The following is a 20,747-nucleotide window of genomic DNA, read 5'->3' on the forward strand; positions in this document are numbered from 1 at the left end:
GATCTTCGAATTGATGAAGTCTGGGGCGGTGCCAGCCAGAGCCATAAAGATCAGGCACCCCATCTTGAATAAAGAGCGCTCCAAGATGGGCAACCAATGGAGGGTTTTTATCAGAGGGGTAACTCGCAGGGATTTAGGAAGTCTATAGATAAGACGTGCAGCCTGGTTTTGGATTAATTGCAGGTGCCGGAGTTCATAAGCAGAAATACCTACATACAGGCCATTGCCGTAATCAAGGCAGGATAAAATCATAGCAAGGAGGATGAGTTTAAGGGCTGCAACAGAAAAAAAGCGGGAGATTTTACGTATAATTCTAAGGGACAGAAAACCGGATGAGACCACAGTGCTAATCTGGGGGTGCATGGTAAGGTCATGACTGACTTTGATACCCAAAGTTTTTACAGAGGCAGAGGGTTGGGGGGAGGAACCAAGGGCAGTAGGCCAGAAGGCAGAGGTCCAGGGGCTAGAAGGGCCACCAGTAAGGACCAACTCTGTCTTATCGGGATTCAGTTTTAAGTGATTGAAGTTCATCCAATCATAGATGAACGTCAGTGTAGATTGGAACTTTTGGATAGAATCGGGGGAAGAAGAGAGGTTAAGGATGAGCTGAAGGTCATCGGCATAATTAAACACCGTGACCTCCATTTTTTGCAAGGTGGCTAAAAGAGGATAGATATATAGATTAAAGAGAAGAGGGGAAAGAGAAGAGCCCTGGGGGACCCCGCAAGAGACAGAACAGGTGGGGGCAGAAAAACCCTCAAGCCGTACGGCCTGGGTGCGGTCTTCTAGAAAGGAGGTGAGCCAGGCCAAAGCTGACCCCCGAATGCCGGCGCCCCTGACACGATCGAGAAGGATGGAATGATCGACCGTGTCGAAGGCGGCGGACAAATCGAGGAGGACCAGGGCCTGGGGGGAGTTGGTATCAGCACTCCTCCTAAGCTCGTCTAGGACGGAGAGGACAGCAGACTCCGTAGAGTGAGCTGGGCGAAAGGCCAGGAGGTGGTTGTCCTCGATAAAAGCAGAGAGGCAGGTGGTGACGTGGCTCTCAAGGATCTTTCTCAGGAAGGGGAGCAGAGAAATAGGTCGGAAATTAGAAAGAGAGGTGGGATCAGCGCCAGGTTTTTTTAGGATGGGAATAACTATGGCTAATTTGAACGAGTCTGGGTCAATTCCCTGAGTAATGGAAGTATTGAGGAGGGTTAGCGGGAGTTCAGGACAACTTGAGAAAGCCTCCCTCAGAATGTGGGCGGGGCAGCAGTCGAAAGGGGACCCCAATTTGACTTTCTTAAGCATAGTAAGGAAGATCTCCTCAGAAATTAGAGAAAGTTGGTCGATGAGAGGAGAGATAGGAGGCGGTTGGGGACAGGAGAAGGAAGGGGGAAGAGAGGGAATGTTGCGTTTGATGGTCGCAATCTTCTCAATGAAATAATCATTGATGGAGGCAGAGAAGTTGAGAGGGGGAGGGTTTGGGGGCGACTCTATCAGAAGCTGCTAGCTCATGGACAATGGTAAAGATTTCCTTGGGTTTATTAGCCGCAAGGAGAATTTTTGAGAAAAAGTATTCCGTTTTGGCTATGAGAATGGCTTTTTTGTAATCCCGGAGGAGGGCCGTGTATTGTGTTTTAAGTGTAGGACAGTATCCACGCCTCCAGTGGCGTTCAGCCTGCCTGAGTGCAAGTTTTTGAGCCTAGAGATCGTTGGTAAACCATCGGTTAGCCTCGTGGGAACGACACGTTCTAACCAATTTAAGAGGGGCAACTGAGTCACAGGTAGTAGAAAGCCAGCTGTTGATGACGGCCATCTGAGAGTTAGGGGAGGCATCGGGGAAGCTAGGGGGCGAGGCCGCAAGGGAAGAGCAGAGTGCAGCAAGATCCACACAATTCCAGTTCCGAGTCCAGACATTTTTAGGGGGGGGGGCTTATTGTCAGCCCCAAGTTCGAAGGAGAAGGAGATCAAGGAGTGGTCAGACCAAGTGCAAGGGAGGACTTTGGCGGAGAAAATGGGCAGATTAGCTGACCAAATCTGGTCAAGGGTATGGCCGTGAATATGGGTAGGGAAGTGGATCTGTGAAGTGAAGTTCATGCTGTGAAGAGATTCTGTAAAATCTTTAGAGGTGTGGTACTCACAAGGGTCACTAGGCCAGAAGTTGAAGTCACCCAGTACCAGGACCGAGGAATTGTTGACCACCAAGGTGGTCAGCAATTCCTGCATAGCTGGAATAAAGTAAGGCATGGGTTGAGGAGGTCGGTAAAACAGCGCACAGGCGAGAGGAGCCGCTAGGTTGACAGAGCGGGCAACTAAGAAATCAACTGCGGTGATAGAAGGGTAGGAAAAAAGTTGAAATTGGAGGTTGGAACGGGCTATCATAGCCACTCCACCTCCGGTCTTCCCCTCCGGGCGATCAGCTCGGAGATCATAATAGGAGTCGGGAAGGGTCGCTAGGCTATCGGCCAGGGAATCAGATGAAAACCACGTTTCGATAAGAAACAGGATGTCAGGTATGGCTGTGTCCAGGAGGTTAAAGAGCTCCAGTTGGTGTTTAACCGCAGAGCGGGTATTAAGGAGGTAGGCTGTGGCCACAGAGGGGGGGCCAGAGGGAGACTGGGGGGGGAGAGACTCCAGTTTAACAGTCCGCGGCGAGGGTCTTTGTAATCCAGGCTTAGGAGGAGATATTGTGATACAATTTGGCTGTGATATGCCAAGATTTTCAATACGGGCCAGGGTTGGAGCACGGAGAGGCCAATTACCTTGGAATGTCTGTAGTTGTATTGAAGAATAGTTTAAGAAACGGGCATAGTGATGGGCCCCGGACGGGCACAGATGGGCTTGCCTTTGGCGCACCTTCGGTGCACCGGCGGCGCGTCCGCTGCGCTGCCGGGGTAGTATAATCATCATATACTGACAGGGATGGGAGTGGCCGGGCAACTGCACCGTTCACCAAAATCATCCCCTAAGATGGCGCCTATCCTTTCAGATCCGTTCCCCTCAACAGCGCCTAATCGGCTGCAGAGGGAAAAGCAATGTAGATGAGGAATAAGGGGTAAGTGGGATGTGCAAAGTAAGCAAACAAAAATATTAAAAGACACACTTTTAAAATTAGCGATCGATGCTGCTCCCGGCTTCCGCCTCAGGAGAATGCGCTCTGTCAGTCATGCATGCTGCACAGCTGAAAACTATGATCAAAGTCAGTAGGTCACCAATGCGAGACCTATTGGCTTTGCCAATGTTTTTTGCTCAGACTTTGGACAGTCAAAAGTTATACTGTCATGCTGAACAAAAGAGAAACACCAGTTTTTCTTGTTTGTTATCGAAACTGTAGGTGTGATTGAACACAGACCAGATTTTTTCACTTGAGTTAGGAATAATTTGGACAAAGAAAACATCAAATTGATAGGATTAATTAAGTGAGGAGGGTGTGACAAGTCATGTGGTGTAGATCTGTCTGAAGGATGATACAAAGGGAGGCAGCTGGACCTAAGGTGGAGCGGAATCTCGGATAGAAAAAAGCCCCCAGTACTTTGCTATCCATGACCATAACATTTTATCATGTAAAATAATCAGTTTGTGGTTTGGGTGGCAATAGAGCCATCGACAACACTAACACTTTTGTCATTGTATAAGTTAATGCACCCAAGTATCTGAAAATAGGAACGTAAGCCTGCCAAAACCTGCTTTGTAATTGTTTACTCATTCTGACATATTCTACCTGAATTTCTCACTCTGGTTATTTTTTGCCTGTCTTTAAGTGTGATCGACTACTGCCATTTTTTCTAAGATAGACAATCAAAATAACTCTTGTCTACTATTGCTTCAGCTTTCAAGTGTCAACTCTGGTTCTACTGACTCATAAAGAACCTCTTTTGAACCAATGTACATGTTTTTATTGTAATTTTTGTAAACGCCTACTATGGTTTCTTTAGTGAAATTCATTCATGGTCTGTTGATGATTCATTTAATATTCTGCTTAAAAATACTGATTGTTTACCTTATTGAGGTGTTCACTCTAAAGGTTCTGAATTTAGGTCAGGCAATCTATTTTGTTTTCAGTATCACTGTATTACTAAAATGTTTTAAATTAATTTTACAGGTTGTTTCTTTCTTGAACTCACCAGTTGGCCATTACTTGGAAGACCATCCCTTTGTCTCCTTGTCATTATTGGTGTTTGTTGTGATGTCTGCCATTCCAGTTGGGTTGTTCCTGATGCTCTTGGTAGGAACAGCAGTGTCTGCCTGCATTGTGGTGATCTTATTGGAAGGTATTCACACACTTCTTGTTACAATATTGTGATTATTTATACATTTCTCACCATGAAAACATTGGCTTTATTAGTCTTCTTCATATCTCATTAGTAAATCCAGTGTTTGATTAAAAGAAAGAAGAGCAAACATTGTCAAACCTTTTGAGGAGTAAACATGTTGAGCTCAACTTTGGGGGGGGGGGGGGGGGGGGTGTACTGTAGCAATCTGTTTTTAAGTGAAGCTTGGTTTCCATACAGTAATCTATTTTCAGTAGAGGGAGCATACTAACCAGCTTGTGCTTTACATAAAATGTAAAAATCAAACTACATGTTGTGTGTTTGCTTTGAATGAATGTTGGCACTCTGTTGCATATATGTTGACAGGATTATTCCCCACTCCTACAGTATTCGAATCAGAAACTAATCCATTGCTCACTACGACATCGAGTGATGTGCCAAATGCTACAAATGCAACTCCTGGCGTAACCTTGAAAGCTTGTCCAGTTGAAACTGTGTGTTTTTATTCTTCCTTCATTTAGGATTCTGGTCTGGAATGTGGCCGGGGTCTCTAAACTATTGTCAGACCCCGACTGGTGCACATTCATTGATACCTTTGACATAATTTTGTTACAGGAAACTTGGAGTCTATCCGCGCCTCGTAGAAGCGGTTTTTCCACTTTTGACATTGCTGCTACTAAGAAAAAGCAGGATAGACCCTCGGGAGGTTTACTGGTCTGGGTGAGGAATGCTATAGGGTCCAAAATTAAGCACTTGCATGTAGATTCGCTGGATATTTTGGCATTGGAGCTGACTTTATCTAGTGGTTGGAAAGGCACATTTTTTAATGTGTATAATAGGGTGGACATTGCCACAAAAGAAAGCACTACTCTACGTACACTGGACAATGCATTGTCTAAGCACATGGATAACACCCCCACCATAGTAGCAGGTGACTTTAATTGTATGTACAAACCTTTTGCTTTGACTACCCCTGGTCTGACTGAGGATTGGGATAGGGAGTGGTCAATTTCACCACTTAATTTGCCGAAGGTAAGATGGACGAAGAGAGGTGGTCAGTTGCTAGCCCTCACGCTGCGGCATGACTTGAGAGCAACTAATGGAAGAACAAGATCAGACCTAAATGGGGACCACACCTTTAATAGACCAAACCATTCAAACAGAATAGACTACTGTCTAATTACCCCCAATCAATGGCCTACAGTAGATGATATGGCTGTGGTGAAAGCGATCACAATGCCCTTGCTTTTACTGTTCTTATGCAAGGCAATTTCCAGCTCCATAAAAGAGGATGTCTTAATCCAGGAGTTTTGTCCCTTACTAATAATTTGAGGTCGGTAAAATGGAGTTGGGTAGAAAAACATCCAGAAATGCTAGACAAAATTAAGAGCAAAACTATGGACTTAGGCACCTCGGCAAAATCCCTAGCTCTCAAGCGGTAATGAATTTAGGCTCTTGGCATGAGCAGCTCTATAGGGAAGTCTGAGAACTGCTTAGACACGGGGAAATGGCTGTCACTTTGCTGGTCCGCAGCAAAATCCTAAAAGTTCCTGGTTTAACCGGGAGTGTAGTAAGTCTAAGGGGGAATTTATTAGTGCCATTAAGCGAAAGGTCCACTCTGAGATTGTGCTCTGTAGAGCCAAGTACAGACAGGTTATTGCCAGTGCTAAAAAAGAGTGGGAGGCTTTGTTATGGTCAACTTTACGTACAGCATTTGTAGATAAAGATTCTAAGACCTTTTTGAGAGAGGCCATTCACTGGCTTAAAGGGGAAAGACCAATGTTGGAACATAATATACAGCCTGAAGAATGGATGACTTACTTTGGGTCCCTTTATGCTATTGCCAGCTATGTAAGTGGCAAGATAAATGAGGCTGTGGGTAAGGGGTTGATCGGGGAACATGAACCCCTGGTCTTTTCACTTAAGGAACCCCAACTGGCAATTTCATCCTGTGCAACGGGCCGTGCCCCAGGCCCTGACAAAATTCCAAATGATTTGTACAAAGAAGATAATTCATTGTGGGGCACGTACATTAATATGCTATCCAATCTGGTCTTGGCGGGAACTCCCGTACCGCCATCGTGGCTGATTGCAGAAATTGTGCCGATCTTTAAGAAAGGCGACAAAACCAAGCCCTCGAGTTACAGGCCGATAAGCCTCATTGACTCGCTTCAAAACATTTTTTGCAAACAGGTCTTAGGGAGGCTCAAAGAATGGATGACGTTGAGTTCCAAATTTTAAGTGACTTCCAAGCTGGTTTTCGCAGTAAAGTTAGCACCCTAGACCAGGTTTTTCGTTTTATTTGTATTTATTGGAAAGAAGTGGATGTCAAAGGTGAGAAATTATATGTGGCATTTGTTGATCTGCGCACAGCTTTTGATTCAGTGCCTCGTGCAAAGCTGTGGGGTGTGCTAAAAGAGATGGGCATGCTGACAAACATTTTAGACATCTTAATTAGACTCCCCTCTTCTAATTCAGCACAGGTCAGGTGGGGCCCAAAAAATGAAGTTACTGATACGTTTCCTGTACAGCTTGGTGTACGACAGGGTTGTGTGCTTGCGCCCACCCTTTTTACTCTTTTTATCAATGGTGTTATTAATTTCCTGGTCGGGGATGGCTGTGATGCCCCAAAATAGACACTAAACGAGCTCCCGCCTTATTATTTGCGGATGACACGCTTTTAATTTCAAAGTCACCCCAGGGTCTCCAGCAACTTTTAAATGATTTTATACATTTTTGTAACGATAGGGGTTTGTTTTTAAATGAGGGGAAAACTAAGTATATGATTTTTAATAAAATGGGAAGGAAAGTATTAAGTAGACCGATATGTGCTGGCAATACCAGATTAGAACAAGTAGATGTATTTGACTACTTAGGTATTTGAGTGTCCCCATAAGTACACTTGGATGGCCATATGGAAAAGGTAAAACTAAACCAAATTGTTCAGTGTAACCTCATTAGCAAGATTCATTGAAAAAAAGTCTCACGCCAAATTGCTCCAGCATTTGAGATTTACAACTCTAAGGTATTGGGGAGCATATTGTATGGAGTAGAGTTGTGGGGGACAGGAAACATAGCGCCGCTAATTGCTGTTGAAAATCGTTTTTTAAGATCATTAGTGGATTTACCTCAAAGTTCTCCAATGAAACCTTTGTATATGGATCTGGCGCATAGAGAATTGATACACAAGGCAAATTATAGATTGCTAATGTTCTGGTTTAGATTTTGGACTGTGGATGAGCTTGAACCATATCTCTGCTAGATCTCTTGAGTTTCCCCAAAGCATCAAAAAAACAACTGGTTCATTGCCATACAGAAAATCCTGGGAAAGCTGGGCATGGATGCTTTTTGGTCAAACCCGGGAAGTATGAGCCGAATCTCAAGAGCAAGAATGAAGGAAGTGGTCTGGAAAATCACCTTAGCAGAGGATGCTTTAGTCTCAGAATCTAGCCTGACCAAAGACTTTCTTTGATTTAAATGCTCTTTATCCTTCGAATCAAGCATTGATGAAATTGTTCCTTCATTTGCATGGAAGCTTTTCCTGCAATTCCGATATAATGCACTTCCTACCAAGTTGTTTTGTTCAAAATGGTCGAGCAGTATTGGCTTTGATGATCTCTGTCCGACATGCCGAGGAAGCTCGGAATCTATTCATTTACTTTTTTTTGCCCGTCCTACTGGTCATTGAGGAAAAAATGGATTGTTCCGTTATTTTCTCTAGTAGAACGTGGTCATTATTTAGATGCGTTACAAGCTCTGTGCACTGATACTAGACAACCCATTGTGTTTGGCCTTTCTAAATTTTGGCACGCGCTCTGGATCAAGCGAAGGAAATTATGTTCTGAAATCTTTTTGCTGCCCATAAGGAATGGCTTGTCCCAATCCTTTTTGTAATTGTTCATGATCCTGTATCTATTGGCTCTGTAATCCACCACAGTAAGAACTTTAATTCTGTTTTAACAGATTTGTTATTGGCTGCTATTGCATATTGCACTTTTTCCCATGGAGTTTAAAAAAAAAATTGTGTAATGGTTTTAGTAACTTTTTATACTGTTTACTTTATCATTGCTGTACGTTTTGGTCTCTGTTATGCTGTGTATATTTTTCAGGATCCTTGTGATCGTAATAAAAGTTACTGACTAACTAACTGAATCTAGCCTTAAGGCATATAATGAATCCAGCCTGGCCATCACACTAATCGCATTGGCATACCTAGGACAAAGTCTGTAAGCTCTGAAAAGCTGGAAATATAATTCAAATCTGGGTTCTTTCTTTCCCCGGCCATTCATGGAGAGACCCTTGCAACAAAAAATAAATAAAACAAGAAGTGGTCGCTTGTGCCTGTTTTACTTTGTATGTTAGAACCAAGCCTAAACCCTTGGATTAACTTTGCTTCAGGGCTTTCCATCTTACCTGCCTCTATTTGAATGAACTGACTGCGGTGTCTTATAAATTTGCACCAAAAGGTAATAATGTGAGCTTTTGCATAGGAATAGTTACTCTGTACAATGCTCTGAGTAAGCCAATAATGGCCTACAGGTGGATCCGGAGATGGAGCGCAGAGTCCTGTGCGGTAGGCACCACCAGACCATCATTGGACAGTGACCCCCTCTTCTCCCCCCCCCCCCCGCCCCCACCTTCTGCAGGAAGATGCTGCTACTTCCTCTCTTTCTCTTCCCCTCTGTCCTGTGATATTGTGATATTATTGGATTTCTAGTAAGTCATGTCTTTACGGCAGAATGTGATTATTTAATGCCAAGGGATTGGCAAATGTGAAGAGAAGAAACCTAACTTCTGATAGATACATCTGCCGTGTGGATTCCTCACCTTGTGAATATCCCCCTGCGTCAGCAACATTCGGAAATTCTTTTTGTAGCTTCGCGCCGATGTGGATCCGGACGTCATAGAGGCACGGCATTGCTCGCGACTCCGCTGACGTCACGACGCCTATAATAGGCCCACGCCGGCGTGATGACATCAGTTCCCTTTTTTCTGCGTCGTCGACGCTAACGGTTTTCTGGGATCGTCTGTAGCCTTGGCTGTAACTTTGTTACTTGCTATTTGTTTCTAGTCTCTTTGTCTTCACTTTCTTTCGACATGTCCTCGAAGAAGACCGGGTTTAAGGCCTGCGGAGAATGTAATAAGATAATGTCCATCACAGACCCACATGATTGCTGTTTGTGGTGTCTGAGCTCCGACCACGACGTCGAGGACTGCCAATCCTGCAGGAAGATGACACCAAAGGCCCTCCGGGAAAGAGAAGCAAAACTTCTGGTTGCCAAGTTTAAAGAAGGAAAGGAAAAGAAGAAATCAAGATCGCGGACTCGACGCTCGAAGTCAAGGTCTCGCTCGAGGTCGCGATCGGATTCGTCCTCAGGCCATGCTTCAAGGTCTTCGAAAAAGAAGCATAAAAAGAGAACCCATGAATCCCGACATCGATCGAGGAAGGAGTCGGGTTCCAAGCCGAAGTCGCAGGTGAAGCTGGTCGAGAAGGTGGTGGTATCTTCGGTTTCGGAGGAACAGGATGCCGAGGTTGAGGCGTCGCATGCGAATTCAGAGTTCGCCGAAGCAGAAAGCTGTTCCATCTCCGGACCCATCCCATCCTTCAGGTCAGGTGGATGAAGGTGAGGAGGAGGTGGTTGGAGAGGGAGTGGCTCCGTTGCCCGAAGGTCTGTTGACTCCGGTGCACCAGCCTGAAGAGGAGGTTGACGTCGCATCGACTCCGCGCCCTCGAGTTCCACCTGGGAGTTCGTATCCAGCCTTCCCAGGTCCAGGTCAGGATCCTTCGCATTTCCTGAATGCGATGTTCGGAATTTATTCAAGGGCTATGTATCCCTCTGGGGCTCCTGCTGGTCCCATGGGTCCAATGGCATATGGTCTGGGTGTTCCTTAATCCTATGCACCTGCGCCCTTTATGCCGGCTCCGACGCCACATTGGCATTATCCGAATCCCGCGAGGCCTTCGACTCCGAGGCCTTCGACGCCGAGGTCGACGTCTCCGATTCCGTTGACGCCAGTCCCATCAACTTTGAAGCCGAACCCTGAACGACGTCGTGGATCTCTTCCTCGTCCGACGTCTGGTTCGACACCGGCTCCGTCGGAGTCGATTGCGGATCCGTCGGCTTCGAATGTGAAGCAAAGATCAAGGCGTGAGGCCCAGAGGTTGATGGAGGAGGAAAGTTATCGAGAGGAAAATCTGGAGGAATGCGAACTACAGGAGTCTGAGGACCCTTTTGAGGACCTGACTATGGCCAGTGGCCTAGATGTGTCACCTGAATGGGACCTTGTTTTGGTTTCTGATGAGCCCTCAAGGGATGTGACGCCTTATCATGTAGTGATAAAGAAGGCTGCAGGTTTGTTGAACATTGCTCTACCTACTGCGGAATTTAAATCTAATCTGCTCACGGAGGCCCTTCACTCTCCTTCATCAGTGACTGCACCGTTGCTGCCTTTTAATGATGCCTTAAAGGATCCAAATTTGGAGATTTGGAAAAAACCTGTATCAGCTCCTGCTGTATCTAGGGCTGTAGCTAGGAGGTATAGGGCAGCTCCTGAAGACCCAGAGTTTTTAACCTCTCATCCTCTACCAGAGAGTTTGGTGGTGCAGGCTGCCTGTTCCAAAAGATCTACGGGTGCATTTCCGCAGGTCCCAGCGGAAAAGGAGTCGAGAAAGCAGGATCAGGCTGCTAAGGTTTTCTCCTCTGCCAGTATGGCTTTGAAATCCACGAATGCTACCTGCCTGATGGGGCGTTATATCCACACTCTTATGGACACTGTGAAAAAGTTGGTGCCGAAGGTGCCTGAGGAGAATAGAAAAGACTTCCAAGAGGTAATCTCTGATACTCAAGCTGCAGCAAGGCAGGTTATTCAAAGTGGATTGGAAACGGCAGACTCTGTGGCTAGGGTCATGGGTTCTTCCGTAGCGACAAGAAGAGCTGCGTGGCTGAAGTCAAGTGAGTTTTCCACAGATGTCCAGGCGGCATTAATGGATCTTCCATTTGACGGGTCTGGATTGTTTGGAAAAAAAGCGGACACTGCTTTGGAATGCTTTAAAGACAGCAGGGCGACAGCAAAGTCGTTGGGCCTTCAGACCAGGGGCACTTTTGGTAGGCGTTCAAGAGGATTTAGCAGATCTTCTTTTCGAACCTATAAGTCAACCCAGCAGCAGCCGCAGCAGCAGCAAAACACGTTGTATAGATCTTATAGAGGCAAGCAGAGGGCCCAGGCTCGGGCCGTAACGCTTCCTCTTCTTCCTCCTCTTCCCCATCCCAGCCCCCAGCCTCCGCAGCAAAGCAGCCCTAGATCCGCCATTGTGGATCATGTGGGCCCAGTGGGGGGCCGGCTTACCCATTTTTTTCAAAATTGGGAATTGATCGGATCTTTGGGTTCTCAATCTTGTAGAGAATGGGTATCCCCCAAATTATCCTCCTTGCCAGGGTTATTGTTCGGAGGACCACCTGCTTCTCCTGCAGGAAGAAGTCCTGGCACTGTTTCGAAAAGGTGCGATAGAGGTGGTTCCGGAGCAGGAGAGGGGTCAGGGCTGCTACTCCCGGTATTTCCTGATCCCCAAAAAGGATCACCCATCGTGTCCATGTAAGAAAAAACGTCTCCCTTTTTTATGGACTAAATACAACTACAAGCAGCGGCCCTCATCCTCCTAGACCTCTCTGCGGCATTCGACACGGTCTGCCACCGCACCCTAATACGGCGCCTCAGCAACATCGGAATCCAGGACAAGGCGCTGGAATGGATCATCTCCTTCCTCGACGGAAGAACACAGAGAGTCCGCCTACCACCGTACAAGTCAGAGGCCTCCGAAGTCATCTGCGGCGTCCCCCAAGGATCATCCCTGAGCCCCACCCTCTTCAACGTCTACATGAGCCCCCTCGCGGCCATCGTACGCAAACACCACCTCAGCATCATCTCCTACGCCGACGACACCCAGCTGATCCTCTCCCTGACCAACAACCCCGCCGCCGCCAGAGCCAACCTACACGAAGGGATGAAAGAGGTAGCCGAGTGGATGACGACCAGCCGCCTGAAACTGAACTCGGACAAGACGGAGGTCCTCATCCTGGGCTCCTCTCCCTCCGCCTGGGACGACTCCTGGTGGCCTCCCGCCCTGGGCACCGCTCCCAAACCGACTGACCATGCACGAAACCTGGGCTTCATCCTGGACTCCTCCCTCTCCATGACCAAGCAAGTCAGCAGCGTCTCCTCGGCGTGCTTCAACGTCCTACGCATGCTACGGAAGATCTTCTGGTGGATCCCCACAGAGACCAGGAAGACCGTCACCCAGGCCCTCGTCACCAGCCGACTGGACTACGGCAACGCCCTCTACGCCGGGACCACCGCCAAGCTCCAGAAGAGACTCCAGCGGATCCAAAACGCCTCAGCCAGACTCATCCTCGACATCCCACGATCCAGCCACATCTCCGGACATCTCAGAGACCTTCACTGGCTCCCCATCAACAAGAGAATCACCTTCCGCCTCCTCACCCACGCACACAAAGCCCTACACGACCAAGGCCCGAGCTACCTCAACAGCCGAGTCAACTTCTACGCTCCCAAACGCCACCTCCGATCAGCCAACCACGCCCTCGCCGCCGTCCCCCGCATCCGAAGAGCGACTACAGGAGGAAGGTCCTTCTCCTACCTGGCCGCCAAGACCTGGAACTCCCTCCCGTCCGACCTGCGCCTGACCCAAGACCACCTCGCCTTCAGGAAGAAGCTGAAGACCTGGCTGTTCGAGCAGTAGCGGCACCCCCCCCCCCCCCCAGCGCCTTGAGACCCTACGGGTATGTAGCGCGCTTTATAAGTGTCAATGATTGATTGATTGATTGACAAGGACTCCTGTTTTGAGACGTTGGTGAATTCGGATCACCTAACCAAATACCTTCTCTACCACAAAGGGGTTATTGAATACTCCCTGGTTGCCTCGTTGTTTGTTTTCTGTCCTGATGAAGACTCGCAGTCCCCAGGTCTAAATTACCGTTCGGGAAAAAGTCGAGTCGAAACGTCGACATTCTCTACATACACACCTTAGACCAGTATCTTCCCAACTTTGTAGGCAGTGCAAGACTGTAGATATTGTTATGAGAACCCTACAATGTTGTCGTTCGTAAATTCAAATGAACTGATATTTGTTGGCTAGGTGTCCAATACTGTTATTTCGTGAAGTTCCGTATTCAGTATTGATTGTTTAAATTATAAACTTGTCTCTTATTTACCACTGTGCCATTTCCTTTCACTTCACCTATTCACCCCTTTGAAACCACACTTTCTATTTGCACTCCCCTCTTGGGGCAACCTATATGTTTTTATTGACAATATTGACTAAATTGTGTAAAAATCTGAAAAATTAAATAAGCATATATATATATTTTTTCTAAAATACCGTGGTGTAATAGTTTTGTCTCAAAGATTCACTCTTTCACAGATAGCAGACTAACCGAAGTTGCTATTATTTTTGAATAATCTCCAGTTCTTGATTTGATCAGTGTACCAAAAATCTATAGGTCTAGGACCATTGTTTGTTTATATTACTAGATACCCAGGTCCATACCTTTAGGGTCACCCCATTCTTGTAATGGTTCCCCAAAAAGGATGGCAGGCTTCGGCCAATTCTGGATCTCAGGATCTTGAACCTTTACCTGAAACAGGAGAAGTTCAAGATGCTCACCCTTGCTCAGGTTCTTCAAGCGCTGCTGGAAGAAGACTGGATGGTGTCGCTCGACTTGCAGGATGCGTATTTTCATATCCCAATCCTGAAGTCGCACAGAAAGTATCTCCGTTTCACGGTTGGGTCGCAACACTACCAGTTTGCTGTCCTTCCGTTTGGTCTTACTACTGCGCCTCGAGTCTTCACCAAGGTGATGGCTGTGGTGGCAGCACATCTCAGAAGGTCGGGGATACCTGTATTCCCGTATCTGGACGATTGGCTGATCAAGGCGGAGTCGCCGGAGAAGGTGCTCCATCATCTGCAATTGACAACTCAGTTGTTGCACAGGTTGGGTTTTTCGATAAATGTACCCAAGTCTCACCTGGTGCCCTCCCAGCGCAACCTGTTCATAGGTGCGGTACTGGACACTACTGTATGTCGTGCATTCCCTCCTCCTCAAAGGATTCGCGACATTCAGGAAATGATTCCTTTATTCTTCAATGGAGCGGTTGTTCCAATCCTGAAGGTCTTATGTCTGCTCGGTCTGATGGCTTCTTGCATTCTGTTGGTCAACCATGCACGCTGGCACATGAGGGCACTCCAGTGGTGCCTCCGCAGGCAGTGGTATCAGCACAATGGGGATCTCAGGGAGTCAGTGAGGGTCTCCAGAGAAACTGCAGCGGATCTATCTTGGTGGAGCGTGGAAGGCAATCTGTCGCAAGGAAAGCCTTTTCAACTACCTCCATCGGTGGCCACAGTGATAACGGATGCATCCACTCTAGGGTGGGGTGCTCATCTGGGGGACCTGGAGGTCCAGGGTCTTTGGTCTGCAGAGGAAAGGTTGCTTCACATCAACCTGCTGGAATTACGGGCGATACGTCTGGCGCTCAAGGCCTTCCTCCCTTCCCTTCGCTGGCGGTCAGTTCAGGTCCTGACGGACAACACGCCGCGATGTGGTACATCAACAAGCAGGGAGGAGTGGGGTCAGTGTCTCTGCAAAGAGGCTCTGCATCTTTGGTCCTGGGTTCAGGACCATCAGATTTGTCTGATGGCAAATCATCTGGCCGGAGTTCAGAACGTTCGTGCAGACAGTCTCAGTAGGCAGTTCTCTGCCGACCACGAGTGGAGGCTTTACCCGGAGGTTGTTCACGGCATCTTTCAGATGTGGGGGACTCCTTGGGTGGACCTGTTCGCAACTCGCGAGAATGCTCACTGCCTGTCATTCTGCAGTCTCCAGTATCCGATGCAAGGAGCTTTGATCGCCCCCGATTGACCAAGAAAGGTGTGGTACTTCTATGCCAGTGTTTCTATTATGTATTTATTTTTTTGTCAAATGTTTTATTGCATTTACTTCACACTGTGTGTGTTACCTTGATATAGGTACTGCGTATACTGTGTATATGTCTACTGTCATTGGGCCGTCCGTGTGCCTCGAAGGCACGGAAAAAAGGGCGGAACTGATGTCATCACGCCGGCTTGGGCCTATTATAGGCGTCGGTGACGTCAGCAGAGTCGTGAGCGATGCCGTGCCTCTATGACGTCCGTGTCCACGTTGGCGCGAAGCTGCAAAAATAATTTCCGAATGTTGCTGACGCAGGGGGATATTCACAAGGCGAGGAATCCACAGGCAGATATAGTATCTACCAGAAAAAGCGTTACCGAAGGTAAGTAACTTGTTCCTTGGAGCGACTGGAGGCTTTCCCTTTAACATTGCTTTTTCCAAAAAAGAGGAGTAACTTGTGCAACGCTTGAAAAGGGTTAAGTTTTATAGAAATATTTGAACTTGCCTTACTTCTTGTTATTTTCACAAATATGCTTATAACAAATTGAGTAATTGATGTGGGTACTTTATAAAATTATCCCACCTTGCCAATTCCCCAGATATACATTTGAACAAGGAACGTTTGAAAAGGGTTACGTTTGCTAGAAATATCTGAACTTGCCTTACTTTGTTCTTTATTTCCACACAAATGTTCCATAACAAATTGACTAATATAGGTTGGTACCTAATAAAAAATAACCCACCTCGCCAAGTCCACAGATACACTTTTGAACAAGACCCCTACCCACTAAAAGTATCCGCACCTCCTGAATACTTTCCACCAGTAAGGGAAACTGAGGTCTCATAGGCAGCAGTATCAACAGCTCTATATTAGGTGGCCACATCATATCCTAGTGCAGCCCAGCTGTAAGCTGCAGTGCAGACACATTCAATGTGGTGTTTGTCCCCTTCGCCAACCTCTCCCTCAAAGAAAACACAGGTCAGGGTTACAAGGGAGACTTCTGTATATTCTCTCCACACACTGCACCCTCACAACCATTTTTCTCCGACCGCTGTGCCTTTTCTCTTTGTGAACTGTTCTTACCCCACCTCTGCCTCCGTCCTCTACAAATCATATATAATAAATGCATACCTAAGAACATTGAAGTAAGGAGAAGAACTGTTACATCAGTTTAAGTCTTGGGAATATAACAATGTGAGGCCTTAATACATGCCACAAAACGACGATAAAGGCAGGTGGGTTTTTTTTTTGTTGGGGGGGGGGGGGGGGGGGGGGTATTTTTTGATTTTTATATTGCAGGATCTTGACCCAAAGGTATCGGAGCACTTTACATGAGCACCATTTGCCTTACAGACTGACACATTCATTAGTTTGTTAGGCACAGGGAGATTAAGTGATTTGCCCAGAATCACATGATGTGAGCGCCCCTTTCGAGACTCGAACCCTGTTCCCCAGGTTCGAGGTCGACTGCTCTAGCCGTAAGGCCTCATCTTCTCACTGTGGTACATATAAAAGTGTAGTGAGTGCATAGTGCTTGAATTTGACAAACTTGCAGGTCTGATTACAGCCAGTTCAACATGTTTAAATGCAGAAAGAAAAAAAAAGATTCTTTCTGTACTTTTTATAAGACCCTCCAGGTCCTAAGCAGGGGCGGCTCCTCCGCTAAGGCGGAGGAGCGTCGTCCCTCTGCCTTTCAGAAGGGTAGAAAAGGAAAAATAAAATGATGATAACGTGATGTTATAATTTTATTTTTCTGTGCTGGGCAGTGTTGTGTGGCGGTGCCAGGCTGCGCAGGGGGAGGAGTGGTGACATCCTCCTAAATGCACATGAATGTTTGGCCAGCCCTCTTGGGCCGGCCAAACATTCATGCGCACTTTGAATGTTCTCCACCCAGGCTGCATTACGGCCTGGGTGGAAAACATGTCCAGGCTTATATTCCCCGTCTGAGCGCCGAATCATGCAGCATTGTGATTGGTAAGCACCTAGGCTCCTCGGAGCCAATCACAACGCTGCATTGCAGTGTTTTAAGTGGCTTAGGGTGGCCCTTCCTGCTTCCTGTTCCAAAGAAGCCAGGAAGAGAGTGCGAGAAAGTTCTTGCATTGGTATGCCCCCACTTTTTACTGAATTGCTGATGTGCTTTGACTGAGTGTGCCCTGGGCTCCTGCCAACCAGGTGCCCAGGGCCTATGTTCCTCCCCTAAAACTGTGTTGAAACAAAAACCCAATTGGCATTTCTGGCCACCCGTCAGCCCCTAGTAAATGGTACCCTAGGTACCCATTGCATGGTGACCAGAGAAGACCCCTAAGGGCTGCAGCACTTATTGTGCCACCCTTAGGGGCCCTGTACCCTGACACCCACACACTGTGTCTAAGTACAGAACTAACCAAAGAGTCGACATGGCACACATCCCTGTTTGCCATGCCCACAAACCCCACTTCCCTGGCATACATCAGCCACCCCTCTGGCTGGGTGCCCTATGCCAGTGGTGTGGGCACAGGTGCATGAGCCCTGTACCCCTACATTACCCAGGGCCATTCCTGGGCACTGTAAGTGCAGTGATGCCATTAAGAGTATATGGTGCTGGAAGGTTGTAATTACGAACTCCACAGCACCATAATGGCTACACTGAAGACTGACCAGTTTGATATAAAACTTCTCAGCACATTAAATCCGCACTGATGCCAGTGTGGGATTTAATGTAAAATGCACCAGAGGGCATCTTAGAGATGCCCCCTGAAACCTAACCTACAATCCATGTCTGGTCTGAGAGGCTGCCTAGGCTGCCACACAGCAGACATGTTGCTGGACCCCTGGGTGGAGGGCCCCCCGCTCTCCTGGCCCTGCAACAATGCACATCCTTGGCGAGGTGCTAGGTCTCCTCCCCCAGGATGGGCAGGGGGTAGCTTCAAAGGCCTGCCTCCTTTTTGTCAGCTTCTCCAGACCACTTGCTATACTCAGCAACTGGCCCTCACCAGTTCTGACCCCCACTCTGGCGGGAAGACTGGTGGGAAACCCTACACCAGGAAGGGGGGTGTACCAGCCTGTGCCAACCCCACCCCTCAGGTGGGAGAGGCGAGGTGAAGCACGACCCCGGGCTCTGGCCATCTTGAAGATGGGGAGCCCTGCCCCATCACAGCTAGGCTCCTGCCCCCCTCCCAGAGGAGAGGAGCAGATTAGGGGGTGTACCCACCCCAGGACAGGGACCAATTGGTCCCTGCCCTTGGCCTCCCTGTAACGCCCCTAAACTTAGTATTTAAGGGCACACTGAACCTTCCTTCCTCAGATCCCATTTTGAAAAACAAGAAGAACAAGAAGGACGACCTGCCGTGCAGCTGCAAACAAAAAGACGACAACACCTGACTTGGCCCCAGCCCTACCGGCCTGTTGATCCGTGAACCTGCTCCTGCTTAATCCCGGCATCTCCCGCGGACAGCAACCTCAAGAACCCCGGAGGACCTGCCTGCCTTGACCCTCTTAGAGACTGGGACTCCCATGAGCCGAGTCTCTGCTCTAACAATATCCCTGGTGCCAGCCAGTAACCACGAACCCAGCCCACTCTGCACCCGCCAAGCCCGGCCTGTGCCCGAGTGAACCAAGACCATGAAGACGTCTGCCTGGTGACTGGGACCAGAAGTCCAGTGACCCAAGACCCTTCTCGACGACGCCTGCAGCCTCAGAACCAGGGACCCCTCCAACCACGACCAGCTGAGGGTAAGATTTCCAGACTCCAAAAGACAGCCCTACACCCGGCGACCCACGGTCACCTGTGCCTTCCTTTGAGGTACGTACCTCTTCTCCAAGATCCCAACTCACCTCTCGAAGAGATGGTCGCACCTGAAGAATTTCCATCCCCGAGCCTGCAGCCTTAGTTCACTTTTGAACTTTCCCATTGGATAACATTGAGCTCCTGACGGCTCAAAAGCACCCTGCACCCAGCCGCCCGAGTGCCGCTGGAAGTGCAACTACTACCCTATTCTACTTCCACACTTGCCCTAAGTGACCAGGAGCTCAGCTCCCACAGCCGCATGGCCTGCCTGCTTGCAGACACCAACCAAAGGCCCCCTACTGGATTGCATTGGGCCTACTCTCTCTGCACCCGGCTGCCCCTGTGCTGCTGAGGGTGTAAAAACTGTACATTTCTGACCCTGGGAGACCCCTAAGTCTATGCCCAGAACCTTAACCTCACCAGTCGAGTACTCGCCTGAAAGCCGATAACTCACTTTCCTTCCATAGGCTAACATTGACTGGTTTTCACCGAAATTCCTTCTAAGTGTGCAGTTGTGAAACTTTAAAATATTCCTCTAAAATCAGCCGAATAACGATTTCCGAAATTCTCACCTGGAATCAGGAGAGAAGCCAGTGCTGCACTTTCTAGTTCAGTACTGAACCGCAAAAGTAATCCTAACTGTACTTACCAGTTACCTGCATTTTCTTTCATAGGAAACCATTGACTGTTTTTCTCTGAAATTTCTTCTAAGTGTCGATTTTTGCAAATTACAAATATTCTTTCAAAATCGTACCAACTACTGAAACGTAAATACTTACCTGTCTTAGGTAGAGGTCCCAGTGCTGAACCTAGAAGTCCAGTACTGGATTACAAAAGAAACGAAAACCTACTTTACCTGTGACTTGAATTTCCTTCCATAGGATGTAACATTGCTAGTTTTTCACTGAAAAGTTTCTAAGTGTCAACTTTGAAAATACAATCATATCCTTTAAAAATTACAACTGTAACCAAAACGCTTTTACTTAACTGTTTACAGCTTAGGTCCCGGGACTGAATCCAGGATCCAGTCCTGTGGTTAGAAGAGTAATCCTGGAAGTAATCAACTGCATTTATGTAGAAAAACCTGTTGAGCTCAATGTTAAATTGTGTTTAGAATTGTGTAGCCTATTCCAACCCCAGTAACTATTGTACTTACCAAGTCTATTGCCTTTCTGCAAAGTAATGCCTGAAGTCACGCATATTGAGAAAAGTATATATTGATACCTGTTGGTTCTAAAATAAAACAACTATATCTTTTGATATAAAAAACAATTGGCCTAAAGTTCAGTTCTTGAGTGTGTGAAACCTTTTGCTGACTCAGCGTGTACAACAAATGCTTTACACTGTCCTCTGATACTGCCTTACTGCTCGACCAAGCTACTAGAGAGTAAGGTCAGATCTGACTTTAACCTCTGTTATACCTCTGGAGATTGGGGACTCTATACACACTGTACCTTACTATGGTCCAGTGTATATATAGAGCCACTTTATTACAGGAAGGCGGCGGCGACGGGTGGCAAGTGTTTTTTTTTTCTCACCAGCCCCCCACCCCTTCCCGCATCACTGCTGATTCGTGGGAGCAGCCGCAACTGGTTCTAAGACCACCTCTTTTGTTTTCTCCTCCTCCTCCTTTGTTGTTTCTTATTGTTTCCTGCTAACAACCAAACCACAGCACCCATTGGCAAAACACAGGGCTTTCAGAAAAGTTATTTGTTAAAACACTTTTGGGTAGCCAGAGAAATTGCCTGCTGTTGCGTTATCAGAAGAGGTCTGGGGCCACA

At 47.5% G+C, this 20,747-nt stretch overlaps 1 protein-coding gene across 5 annotated transcripts in view; it reads left to right on the forward strand.

Annotated features, from left to right (window-relative positions):
* The window catches only part of LDAF1 (lipid droplet assembly factor 1), a 257,114-nt gene that overhangs the window by 57,604 nt on the left and 178,763 nt on the right, over positions 1-20,747 (forward strand). For all 5 annotated transcript variants that reach the window (XR_015300666.1, XR_015300667.1, XM_086940814.1 and 2 more), the window contains one exon: positions 4,088-4,256. Coding sequence is in view for 3 of the 5 variants with exons in the window: in XM_086940814.1 (XP_086796940.1) it covers positions 4,088-4,256 (169 nt within the window). In the remaining 2 variants the exon portion in view is untranslated. The remainder of the gene's footprint in view (positions 1-4,087; positions 4,257-20,747) is intronic.

This window comes from Lissotriton vulgaris, chromosome 10 (genome assembly GCF_964263255.1).
Source record: "Lissotriton vulgaris chromosome 10, aLisVul1.2, whole genome shotgun sequence".
NCBI classification, from domain to species: domain Eukaryota; kingdom Metazoa; phylum Chordata; class Amphibia; order Caudata; family Salamandridae; genus Lissotriton; species Lissotriton vulgaris.